Source organism: Sphaerodactylus townsendi, linkage group LG12 (assembly GCF_021028975.2).
Source record: "Sphaerodactylus townsendi isolate TG3544 linkage group LG12, MPM_Stown_v2.3, whole genome shotgun sequence".
NCBI classification, from domain to species: Eukaryota; Metazoa; Chordata; class Lepidosauria; order Squamata; family Sphaerodactylidae; genus Sphaerodactylus; species Sphaerodactylus townsendi.
Window position 1 is genome coordinate 26,798,702 of NC_059436.1, and position 12,874 is coordinate 26,811,575.

The 12,874-nt window shown below is 70.1% G+C and overlaps 1 protein-coding gene across 1 annotated transcript; it reads left to right on the top strand.

Annotated features, from left to right (window-relative positions):
- The first annotated feature begins 9,953 nt into the window (after positions 1 to 9,953).
- Positions 9,954 to 12,469, top strand: LOC125441504 (protein phosphatase 1 regulatory subunit 3C-like). The gene has a single exon (XM_048512114.1). It carries the CDS (start codon positions 9,954 to 9,956, stop codon positions 11,046 to 11,048), a length of 1,095 nt encoding a protein of 364 aa, XP_048368071.1. The 3' UTR covers positions 11,049 to 12,469.
- Positions 12,470 to 12,874: the final 405 nt, after the last annotated feature.

A 12,874-nucleotide genomic window follows, 5' to 3' on the forward strand; every position in this document is an offset into this window, starting at 1 on the left:
GTGGGGGGGGGGGGGGGTGGGGGGGGGGGGGGGTGGGGGGGGGGGGGGGTGGGGGGGGGGGGGGGTGGGGGGGGGGGGGGGTGGGGGGGGGGGGGGGTGGGGGGGGGGGGGGGTGGGGGGGGGGGGGGGTGGGGGGGGGGGGGGGTGGGGGGGGGGGGGGGTGGGGGGGGGGGGGGGTGGGGGGGGGGGGGGGTGGGGGGGGGGGGGGGTGGGGGGGGGGGGGGGTGGGGGGGGGGGGGGGTGGGGGGGGGGGGGGGTGGGGGGGGGGGGGGGTGGGGGGGGGGGGGGGTGGGGGGGGGGGGGGGTGGGGGGGGGGGGGGGTGGGGGGGGGGGGGGGTGGGGGGGGGGGGGGGTGGGGGGGGGGGGGGGTGGGGGGGGGGGGGGGTGGGGGGGGGGGGGGGTGGGGGGGGGGGGGGGTGGGGGGGGGGGGGGGTGGGGGGGGGGGGGGGTGGGGGGGGGGGGGGGTGGGGGGGGGGGGGGGTGGGGGGGGGGGGGGGTGGGGGGGGGGGGGGGTGGGGGGGGGGGGGGGTGGGGGGGGGGGGGGGTGGGGGGGGGGGGGGGTGGGGGGGGGGGGGGGTGGGGGGGGGGGGGGGTGGGGGGGGGGGGGGGTGGGGGGGGGGGGGGGTGGGGGGGGGGGGGGGTGGGGGGGGGGGGGGGTGGGGGGGGGGGGGGGTGGGGGGGGGGGGGGGTGGGGGGGGGGGGGGGTGGGGGGGGGGGGGGGTGGGGGGGGGGGGGGGTGGGGGGGGGGGGGGGTGGGGGGGGGGGGGGGTGGGGGGGGGGGGGGGTGGGGGGGGGGGGGGGTGGGGGGGGGGGGGGGTGGGGGGGGGGGGGGGTGGGGGGGGGGGGGGGTGGGGGGGGGGGGGGGTGGGGGGGGGGGGGGGTGGGGGGGGGGGGGGGTGGGGGGGGGGGGGGGTGGGGGGGGGGGGGGGTGGGGGGGGGGGGGGGTGGGGGGGGGGGGGGGTGGGGGGGGGGGGGGGTGGGGGGGGGGGGGGGTGGGGGGGGGGGGGGGTGGGGGGGGGGGGGGGTGGGGGGGGGGGGGGGTGGGGGGGGGGGGGGGTGGGGGGGGGGGGGGGTGGGGGGGGGGGGGGGTGGGGGGGGGGGGGGGTGGGGGGGGGGGGGGGTGGGGGGGGGGGGGGGTGGGGGGGGGGGGGGGTGGGGGGGGGGGGGGGTGGGGGGGGGGGGGGGTGGGGGGGGGGGGGGGTGGGGGGGGGGGGGGGTGGGGGGGGGGGGGGGTGGGGGGGGGGGGGGGTGGGGGGGGGGGGGGGTGGGGGGGGGGGGGGGTGGGGGGGGGGGGGGGTGGGGGGGGGGGGGGGTGGGGGGGGGGGGGGGTGGGGGGGGGGGGGGGTGGGGGGGGGGGGGGGTGGGGGGGGGGGGGGGTGGGGGGGGGGGGGGGTGGGGGGGGGGGGGGGTGGGGGGGGGGGGGGGTGGGGGGGGGGGGGGGTGGGGGGGGGGGGGGGTGGGGGGGGGGGGGGGTGGGGGGGGGGGGGGGTGGGGGGGGGGGGGGGTGGGGGGGGGGGGGGGTGGGGGGGGGGGGGGGTGGGGGGGGGGGGGGGTGGGGGGGGGGGGGGGTGGGGGGGGGGGGGGGTGGGGGGGGGGGGGGGTGGGGGGGGGGGGGGGTGGGGGGGGGGGGGGGTGGGGGGGGGGGGGGGTGGGGGGGGGGGGGGGTGGGGGGGGGGGGGGGTGGGGGGGGGGGGGGGTGGGGGGGGGGGGGGGTGGGGGGGGGGGGGGGTGGGGGGGGGGGGGGGTGGGGGGGGGGGGGGGTGGGGGGGGGGGGGGGTGGGGGGGGGGGGGGGTGGGGGGGGGGGGGGGTGGGGGGGGGGGGGGGTGGGGGGGGGGGGGGGTGGGGGGGGGGGGGGGTGGGGGGGGGGGGGGGTGGGGGGGGGGGGGGGTGGGGGGGGGGGGGGGTGGGGGGGGGGGGGGGTGGGGGGGGGGGGGGGTGGGGGGGGGGGGGGGTGGGGGGGGGGGGGGGTGGGGGGGGGGGGGGGTGGGGGGGGGGGGGGGTGGGGGGGGGGGGGGGTGGGGGGGGGGGGGGGTGGGGGGGGGGGGGGGTGGGGGGGGGGGGGGGTGGGGGGGGGGGGGGGTGGGGGGGGGGGGGGGTGGGGGGGGGGGGGGGTGGGGGGGGGGGGGGGTGGGGGGGGGGGGGGGTGGGGGGGGGGGGGGGTGGGGGGGGGGGGGGGTGGGGGGGGGGGGGGGTGGGGGGGGGGGGGGGTGGGGGGGGGGGGGGGTGGGGGGGGGGGGGGGTGGGGGGGGGGGGGGGTGGGGGGGGGGGGGGGTGGGGGGGGGGGGGGGTGGGGGGGGGGGGGGGTGGGGGGGGGGGGGGGTGGGGGGGGGGGGGGGTGGGGGGGGGGGGGGGTGGGGGGGGGGGGGGGTGGGGGGGGGGGGGGGTGGGGGGGGGGGGGGGTGGGGGGGGGGGGGGGTGGGGGGGGGGGGGGGTGGGGGGGGGGGGGGGTGGGGGGGGGGGGGGGTGGGGGGGGGGGGGGGTGGGGGGGGGGGGGGGTGGGGGGGGGGGGGGGTGGGGGGGGGGGGGGGTGGGGGGGGGGGGGGGTGGGGGGGGGGGGGGGTGGGGGGGGGGGGGGGTGGGGGGGGGGGGGGGTGGGGGGGGGGGGGGGTGGGGGGGGGGGGGGGTGGGGGGGGGGGGGGGTGGGGGGGGGGGGGGGTGGGGGGGGGGGGGGGTGGGGGGGGGGGGGGGTGGGGGGGGGGGGGGGTGGGGGGGGGGGGGGGTGGGGGGGGGGGGGGGTGGGGGGGGGGGGGGGTGGGGGGGGGGGGGGGTGGGGGGGGGGGGGGGTGGGGGGGGGGGGGGGTGGGGGGGGGGGGGGGTGGGGGGGGGGGGGGGTGGGGGGGGGGGGGGGTGGGGGGGGGGGGGGGTGGGGGGGGGGGGGGGTGGGGGGGGGGGGGGGTGGGGGGGGGGGGGGGTGGGGGGGGGGGGGGGTGGGGGGGGGGGGGGGTGGGGGGGGGGGGGGGTGGGGGGGGGGGGGGGTGGGGGGGGGGGGGGGTGGGGGGGGGGGGGGGTGGGGGGGGGGGGGGGTGGGGGGGGGGGGGGGTGGGGGGGGGGGGGGGTGGGGGGGGGGGGGGGTGGGGGGGGGGGGGGGTGGGGGGGGGGGGGGGTGGGGGGGGGGGGGGGTGGGGGGGGGGGGGGGTGGGGGGGGGGGGGGGTGGGGGGGGGGGGGGGTGGGGGGGGGGGGGGGTGGGGGGGGGGGGGGGTGGGGGGGGGGGGGGGTGGGGGGGGGGGGGGGTGGGGGGGGGGGGGGGTGGGGGGGGGGGGGGGTGGGGGGGGGGGGGGGTGGGGGGGGGGGGGGGTGGGGGGGGGGGGGGGTGGGGGGGGGGGGGGGTGGGGGGGGGGGGGGGTGGGGGGGGGGGGGGGTGGGGGGGGGGGGGGGTGGGGGGGGGGGGGGGTGGGGGGGGGGGGGGGTGGGGGGGGGGGGGGGTGGGGGGGGGGGGGGGTGGGGGGGGGGGGGGGTGGGGGGGGGGGGGGGTGGGGGGGGGGGGGGGTGGGGGGGGGGGGGGGTGGGGGGGGGGGGGGGTGGGGGGGGGGGGGGGTGGGGGGGGGGGGGGGTGGGGGGGGGGGGGGGTGGGGGGGGGGGGGGGTGGGGGGGGGGGGGGGTGGGGGGGGGGGGGGGTGGGGGGGGGGGGGGGTGGGGGGGGGGGGGGGTGGGGGGGGGGGGGGGTGGGGGGGGGGGGGGGTGGGGGGGGGGGGGGGTGGGGGGGGGGGGGGGTGGGGGGGGGGGGGGGTGGGGGGGGGGGGGGGTGGGGGGGGGGGGGGGTGGGGGGGGGGGGGGGTGGGGGGGGGGGGGGGTGGGGGGGGGGGGGGGTGGGGGGGGGGGGGGGTGGGGGGGGGGGGGGGTGGGGGGGGGGGGGGGTGGGGGGGGGGGGGGGTGGGGGGGGGGGGGGGTGGGGGGGGGGGGGGGTGGGGGGGGGGGGGGGTGGGGGGGGGGGGGGGTGGGGGGGGGGGGGGGTGGGGGGGGGGGGGGGTGGGGGGGGGGGGGGGTGGGGGGGGGGGGGGGTGGGGGGGGGGGGGGGTGGGGGGGGGGGGGGGTGGGGGGGGGGGGGGGTGGGGGGGGGGGGGGGTGGGGGGGGGGGGGGGTGGGGGGGGGGGGGGGTGGGGGGGGGGGGGGGTGGGGGGGGGGGGGGGTGGGGGGGGGGGGGGGTGGGGGGGGGGGGGGGTGGGGGGGGGGGGGGGTGGGGGGGGGGGGGGGTGGGGGGGGGGGGGGGTGGGGGGGGGGGGGGGTGGGGGGGGGGGGGGGTGGGGGGGGGGGGGGGTGGGGGGGGGGGGGGGTGGGGGGGGGGGGGGGTGGGGGGGGGGGGGGGTGGGGGGGGGGGGGGGTGGGGGGGGGGGGGGGTGGGGGGGGGGGGGGGTGGGGGGGGGGGGGGGTGGGGGGGGGGGGGGGTGGGGGGGGGGGGGGGTGGGGGGGGGGGGGGGTGGGGGGGGGGGGGGGTGGGGGGGGGGGGGGGTGGGGGGGGGGGGGGGTGGGGGGGGGGGGGGGTGGGGGGGGGGGGGGGTGGGGGGGGGGGGGGGTGGGGGGGGGGGGGGGTGGGGGGGGGGGGGGGTGGGGGGGGGGGGGGGTGGGGGGGGGGGGGGGTGGGGGGGGGGGGGGGTGGGGGGGGGGGGGGGTGGGGGGGGGGGGGGGTGGGGGGGGGGGGGGGTGGGGGGGGGGGGGGGTGGGGGGGGGGGGGGGTGGGGGGGGGGGGGGGTGGGGGGGGGGGGGGGTGGGGGGGGGGGGGGGTGGGGGGGGGGGGGGGTGGGGGGGGGGGGGGGTGGGGGGGGGGGGGGGTGGGGGGGGGGGGGGGTGGGGGGGGGGGGGGGTGGGGGGGGGGGGGGGTGGGGGGGGGGGGGGGTGGGGGGGGGGGGGGGTGGGGGGGGGGGGGGGTGGGGGGGGGGGGGGGTGGGGGGGGGGGGGGGTGGGGGGGGGGGGGGGTGGGGGGGGGGGGGGGTGGGGGGGGGGGGGGGTGGGGGGGGGGGGGGGTGGGGGGGGGGGGGGGTGGGGGGGGGGGGGGGTGGGGGGGGGGGGGGGTGGGGGGGGGGGGGGGTGGGGGGGGGGGGGGGTGGGGGGGGGGGGGGGTGGGGGGGGGGGGGGGTGGGGGGGGGGGGGGGTGGGGGGGGGGGGGGGTGGGGGGGGGGGGGGGTGGGGGGGGGGGGGGGTGGGGGGGGGGGGGGGTGGGGGGGGGGGGGGGTGGGGGGGGGGGGGGGTGGGGGGGGGGGGGGGTGGGGGGGGGGGGGGGTGGGGGGGGGGGGGGGTGGGGGGGGGGGGGGGTGGGGGGGGGGGGGGGTGGGGGGGGGGGGGGGTGGGGGGGGGGGGGGGTGGGGGGGGGGGGGGGTGGGGGGGGGGGGGGGTGGGGGGGGGGGGGGGTGGGGGGGGGGGGGGGTGGGGGGGGGGGGGGGTGGGGGGGGGGGGGGGTGGGGGGGGGGGGGGGTGGGGGGGGGGGGGGGTGGGGGGGGGGGGGGGTGGGGGGGGGGGGGGGTGGGGGGGGGGGGGGGTGGGGGGGGGGGGGGGTGGGGGGGGGGGGGGGTGGGGGGGGGGGGGGGTGGGGGGGGGGGGGGGTGGGGGGGGGGGGGGGTGGGGGGGGGGGGGGGTGGGGGGGGGGGGGGGTGGGGGGGGGGGGGGGTGGGGGGGGGGGGGGGTGGGGGGGGGGGGGGGTGGGGGGGGGGGGGGGTGGGGGGGGGGGGGGGTGGGGGGGGGGGGGGGTGGGGGGGGGGGGGGGTGGGGGGGGGGGGGGGTGGGGGGGGGGGGGGGTGGGGGGGGGGGGGGGTGGGGGGGGGGGGGGGTGGGGGGGGGGGGGGGTGGGGGGGGGGGGGGGTGGGGGGGGGGGGGGGTGGGGGGGGGGGGGGGTGGGGGGGGGGGGGGGTGGGGGGGGGGGGGGGTGGGGGGGGGGGGGGGTGGGGGGGGGGGGGGGTGGGGGGGGGGGGGGGTGGGGGGGGGGGGGGGTGGGGGGGGGGGGGGGTGGGGGGGGGGGGGGGTGGGGGGGGGGGGGGGTGGGGGGGGGGGGGGGTGGGGGGGGGGGGGGGTGGGGGGGGGGGGGGGTGGGGGGGGGGGGGGGTGGGGGGGGGGGGGGGTGGGGGGGGGGGGGGGTGGGGGGGGGGGGGGGTGGGGGGGGGGGGGGGTGGGGGGGGGGGGGGGTGGGGGGGGGGGGGGGTGGGGGGGGGGGGGGGTGGGGGGGGGGGGGGGTGGGGGGGGGGGGGGGTGGGGGGGGGGGGGGGTGGGGGGGGGGGGGGGTGGGGGGGGGGGGGGGTGGGGGGGGGGGGGGGTGGGGGGGGGGGGGGGTGGGGGGGGGGGGGGGTGGGGGGGGGGGGGGGTGGGGGGGGGGGGGGGTGGGGGGGGGGGGGGGTGGGGGGGGGGGGGGGTGGGGGGGGGGGGGGGTGGGGGGGGGGGGGGGTGGGGGGGGGGGGGGGTGGGGGGGGGGGGGGGTGGGGGGGGGGGGGGGTGGGGGGGGAGGGGGGTGGGAGGGGGGGGGTGGGGGGGGGGGGGGGGGGGGGAGGGGGGGGGTGGGGGGGGGGGGGGGGGGGGGAGGGGGGGGGGGGGGGGTGGCAGGGGGGGGGTGGGGGTGGGAGGGGGGGGGGGGGGGGGGGTAGAGGGGGGGGGGGGGGGGGGGGGGGGGGGAGGGGGGGGGGGGGGGTAAGACAGATAGATGGCACTAGTTTGGAAAGGTCCGAGCATGTGAATTTGTTGCAGGGAAGGCAACTTCTCAACTGGCCACTGTAGCTTTGCCTATAACAGCGCTAGCTACACTGGTATTGGCAAGCACTCATATATATCTCCATTCATTGGTGGTATTCTGCCAAACAGAGGCCCCTTCCACACATGCAAAATAATGCACTTTCACGATTGTTTGAAAGTGGATTTTGCTATCCCTCACAGTAAAATCCAGCTGCAAAGTGGATTGGAAGTGGATTGGAAGTGCATTATTCAGCATGTGCAGAAGGGGCCAGACAGTGGCCAAAGGCAGAAAAGCAGGCTCGGATTTTTTGTTTGTTTGTTTTCCTTGTCTGATGGCAAAATCCAGGGCAGACACACAGAGCCACTTGAAGACCGCCTGCTTTGTTCAGACGACAGCGCTTATCCCTGAGCACAGCATTAGCAATGGCACGTGGTGGCCTACTTTTTACTGGCTGCGGGAGCACGGTGGTGCCACTAAAAGTAGGCCCGATTTGGTGTCCCATATTGGCACCTGCTTCCCATTCGTGGCACATGGCAGTCTGGCTAGGGAGGGCCTGGGTACATGGGCACATGCTATGCTGGTTGAGAGTCTTGCTTTCAGTTCCGGCCGTCTCATCTTAATGAGGAACTCAGCCATGGAAGCTCATTGGATGACCTTGGGCCAGTCACACCCTCTTAACCTAACCTGCCTCACAGGGTTGTTGTGTGGATAAGGAGAACAGAATAGTATGAGCTGCCTGCATTGGGTCCTTATTGGGGAGAAAGGCAACATAGATGAAGTATTGTTGAAGGCTTTCATGGCCAGAATCACTGGGGTGTTGTGGGTTTTCTGGGCTGCATGGCTGTGTTCCAGTAGCCTTTTCTCCTGCCAGCCACAGATGCAGTTGAAACATCAGGAGAAAATGCTACTGGAGCATGGCCAAATAGCCTGGAAACCCCACAACACCCCAAAGATGAAGTAAATACACAAAATCTTGGGCAGTTGGGTTAAAGCCAACTTCTTTCTAATATTTTGAAGAGTTGCTGCCTTAAGAGTAGACCATACCGAACAAAATGGATCGATCAGTGCTCTGACTTTCAGAAAGATATCTTTCTGTAAATTGGAGGGAGGTTATGGTATGGATAATTATGTTTGAATGAATGGGCCTTGTCTGTTCCTGCTAATCCTTGACAGTACCAGTTGCCACATGAAAGAGCCAGCATGATGGAGTGGTTAAAAGCAGTGGACTCTAATCTGGAGAAGCACATTTGGTTCCCCACTCCTCCACATGAGCAGCAGACTCTGATCTAGTGAACTAGGTTTATTTCCCTGCTCGTCCACATGAATCTTGGGCTAATCACAGTTCTCTTGGAATTCTTTCACCCCATCTACTTCACAAGGTGTCTGTTAAGAGAGGAACGGAAGGGGTTGGAAGCTGCTTTGAGACTCCTTATGATTGAGAAAAGTGGGGTATAAATCCAAACTATTATTCTCTTCAATGTGTCAGTTGCTGGGTGTGGGGTGGGGGACAGCAATAACCAGGGAAGTTTGTGGCCTACTTATTTGTAAGCCTTCATTGGGCATCTAATCAACTTATTTGGATAATAGGGTGCTTGCTAGGCTAGGTGGACTTCTGATGTGATCCAGGAGGGGTGAAAGGCAGAGGCGTTCCAGGGGTAAATGGTGCCCAGAGACAAATTGTCTCCAGGATGCCCCCCCCGCCCTTGATGCCCTCAGGCTCCACCCCCACTGCCCTCGACCCCGCCCACATCACCATGGACATGGGCAAGGTCTAGGGTGCCCACCTCCCCCTCAGACTCGCCCTGCTGGCTGGGCTCCCAGCCGGCAGCCTGCAGTCTCTTCTGACCTCCCCTCCAGGCAGGCCAGAAGAGACTGCAGTCCCGGCCTCGGAGACCTTCTTTTATAAGCACTGAGGCCGGGGGATGGGGCTTGGGGATCAGGAAGGGGTTGGGGCATGCGGAAAGGGGTTGGGGCACGTGAAAACGAGGAGACAGCAGGACTTCCTGGTCACGTGGGGGGCTGATTTTGCGCCCCTCACGTGACCAGAAGAGTGGCGCCCGGGGACAAGGGGTACCCCTTGTCCCTAGGTAGATACGCCACTGGTGAAAGGTATCTTTTACCTTATCGGGGGTTTCTCAAAATCTTCTCTTTCCAGTTTCAAGAGCCTAAGCCCTTATGTGCCCAGAGATGGCACCTTTTGGGTATTGCTAGTGCTGTGTGCAGCATAGTGTCGGGTTGTCGCATAGCTCATCTTTAGTTTTATTTCCGTGTGGTTCAAGCATATCTGCTTTCCCTTATGGAAGAACTGGAATTTGGATTTTCCCATTGTCGGATCACATATACTAGGATGAACTTTCGTTTGCATTTCACTACACAAAATGGATGGAATTCCACCACTTACACAGGGCCCGCTGTGCACAGTGTACTAAGAACGTGTGCTCTTTGCAAGGCTCCTAACAGTGTAAAGAACTTCTTACTTGATTGAATTGCCTGCCTTCTGACTGATGAGTCAGATCTGTTATTCAAACCTCAGTAAAGTGCTTTTTGTCAAGTACTGAAAGACATTTATTAATTTGTAGGTGTACAACTTAATATTACTTGTTAAAGGAGCAACCTTCTTTTTAAAAAATAGACGAATGGCTGCCATTAGTCTTTTCTCTGTCATTTCCTATTAGAGCACAGCATCAGAATGAACCAAAATAGCTTTTGACAAGCTACCAAGCACACCCTTACCTTGCCTAGTAAATTTTGACTGGGGATGGATTCAGTGGTAGAGTATCCGTTTTGCATGCACAAAATCCTGGGTTAGGTGCCCAGCATTTCTTGGTAAAAGGACCAGATGTAGCTGTGGCTATGATATCTTGCCTTGTTGAGTTTGTAAGCTGAGAGTCTAAGCATTTTTCAACCGTCAGTGAACCTTGTTTGAATAAAGTTGCTTTCATCTTGGACAGTTAATTGAAGCAGTTACAGAAAAGTTAGATTAATTGCTTTTTAACAGGGGTTAAGAGTTGAGACTGCCCATCTTATCTTACTGTATCAGATGTAACTCATATGTACATGCTGATTGGCTTATTGGAATCCATGCTGATTATCTCATATTTAGTTATGAACCCATCAGTTATCTAGATTAAAAACATAATGATAAAACAGATTTAGAGAAAGATAAAACTGATATTTTTCTATACACATGCACAACCAAATCAGATTTCTCTGGACTGAAGTCTCAGAAGAAGGCTAGCAGCCCAATCTTGGGGGGTAGGGGGTCAAAACAGTATGGGGGAGCAGCGCAGTCTTCTGCCAACATGCCTTTGCACGTATCAATCTTCCAGCAGTGGAGTGAACATGGAGATATGCGTGCTACTATGAGTGCTTTTATTGATGTGCATGTGTGTTTGGAGAAGGAAGGTGCATGTGAAGCCGCCCTAAGTTTCACATCATTTCCATTCCATCTGGGGCATCTCTGGGCACTAACTCCCTTTCTTGCTCTCAGCCTTTTCCAGGTATTCAGCACACGGGCCATTGTGCCCCAAGCCACACCAGGAGACCGGGCCACGAGGCTTTGCTTAAGCCACCGTCCTCCCATCCGGAAGCTGCTGGACTCCTACGAGGAGTTGCGGGGCGGCCTGGGGCACCAGCCTTTGAGGTCTTGCCTGTGTGCAGAACACGAGAAGCAGGAGGAGGCCAAGAGCTGTTGTGGCAAGAAGAAGAAGAAGAAGGTGGTCTTTGCTGACATGAAGGGCTTCTCTCTGACAGCTGTCCGGATTTTCTCCAAGATCGAGGAAGACCTGTGTGATTTGCACCATGTCCTGTCTAATCTGACCAGCTTCCGGAATAAATGTCGGGGCCCCGGGCTTGAGATGAAAAAGTATGTGCTGGACTTCTCCCCACCCTCTGCTGATTATTCAGCTTTCCGCAGCCGCCTGCAAAGCAGCTTCGTTTCTTTGGAGAGCTGCGTGATCCAAGAGAAGTCCCTCTCTGGGACCATCAAAGTCAGAAACATTAGTTATGAGAAGGAAGTGTACGTCCGGATCACCTTTGACTCCTGGAAGACCTTCCAGAACATCTCATGTCAGTACATGCACAATACATATGGATATACAGACACAGATGCATTTTCCTTTGAGGTGGCTCTGCCCAAAACTCCAGTTCCTTGTGGCTCTACTGAGTTCTGTATCTCCTTCCATTGTGGTACAAAAGTCTACTGGGACAACAACCAAGGGGAGAACTACAGAATACGCCAGGTGGCAGCTTCTTCGCCTCCTGGTGCCCTTTCACGGCTGGCAAAGAGCACCCTTAGAAGGGTGAGGCCGCCACCGGGGACCTCTCAGACTAGGCTTTGGAATTACTCACGCACAGAACTACCAGCGGTCAGAGGGAGCAGAGGCCCTTATTGGTAGGAAGGTTTTGGATCTTGCTCTCTCTGTACAGCTCCTGACACTTTCTACCTGGCGCCTACTGGTGGTTTTTGGTGAGGACTGTTCTGTGGCTGGTGTCACATGCATCATATGCACAGTTGATCATTCGGCAGCCTCTGCTATGATTGTTGGTTTGCAGTGGCATCTTGGAGAAGTCTTCAGAACTGGAAATGGCTATAGCAGTGGCTACCCAGTGGCTGCATAGATTTATGGTGCAGGCAACATGCAAGTCTAGCAGAAGGAAGGAAGAGCTGGATCTTCCTACCATGCCATCATAAACATGAGTTGGAATGTTACACAGGAAGAAGCTTGACAGAACTTGGTTTTTATTGGCATGCGCTGGCAAAACTCCCAAGGGCTAGAGCAGCATAGTGACGTAGAAGCAAAGCTGTGATCCAGAAGGACCATGTTCAGATATTGCTTTGCTGTTCACTCCTATCAGGTAACCTTCTCTGCCTTAGCCTCAGTTCCTGTATCTGCAAAATGGGGATAATAATAATGTGGAAAGGCTGTTGAAAGACTGAGCCAGAAAAGGTATCTCAAGAGTTTTGAAGGCTTGTGAGGCTGCAATCATGGGTATGCCTGCTGGAGAATAATCAAGTGGAAGTTCAGTGGCATCTTAAAGACGAACAAACTTTATTTCAGAACAAGCTCTTGTGAGTCAAATCTCCCTCCATCAAATGCATTTACATCTGTTTACAGGTGCAGTTGGTCTTCACCCAATCCGAGTGGACTGAATTCTCTATGATTAGTTTTTGTTTCTTGCCCTCAACTTTCTGTTGCTTGTAGCCAGTGTGGATTTGATTTAAATCACTAGTCAGTAAGACTAGATTTAAATCATGGTTTTCTGCATAAACATCATTTCTCATGGTATTGTTTCGTTTGGGTCACCAGGCCTTGCATGTCTGTATTGTAGTGTTTGCATTTTGTATGCATGTATGCTTTACCCATAAGTAGAGGAACTTCAGTAAAATATTCCCAAACTGGGGCTCTTTTACAGCCTGCTGCCATTCTCCAAAGAGAAAATGATGTGATATATACATAAAGATCATAAGACTTGTTGTTCGAAAGAGTTCACTTTCATTTTGCCCTTCCCTCCTAACATTTAGCTCCTTGTGCAGATCTATTTCATTCTAAACAATCTTCTATTTATTGAACTTTCTGAAACTTAGCACTTAAGAAGTAAGGGGCTGATTCTGTGTACAAAGGAACAATGGTATTAAGGTCTTTTTCTCAACTCTGTATACTTATTTCATAACATTTTTGCTTTGAAGAAGAGGAATGTTATCTCTGTTAAATATTATCATAGTTTCGAGAACCACAAAACCAAGCATCTGTGATAATATCTTCTAGACAGAAAAATTGCCCAATATAATCTTAAATAAACTTCTGCAACATCGTGATTGAATTTACAGAATGCATTTACCAAAAAAAATGAAGTATTGTAAGAATATTCAGCCTCATGCTACATAATTAAAAACTAATCTTTATTTCATGATGAATAACATTTGGACTATAATGTGTCTTAAACAGAAACCTATCTTGGGATAGATTTTGTCCCCAAAACCATTTTATTAAAAAAAGATTTAATTTTTTAAATCTTTTTTTAAAAATCATTGATTTTATCCACCCCATTGCAGTTCCAGTGACAGCGTTTATTGTGTAATTAAAGAAGCCACTGAGAGCGGATCTCTACAAGCTACCCCCAAAAAAAGTTCTGAAGCTATAGTGTCATAGTTTTGAATGCTCTCATGTGTCAAATAATTCCTGCAAGTAAAAGGTTAGCATTGCAGGGAATGCGCAGGAAT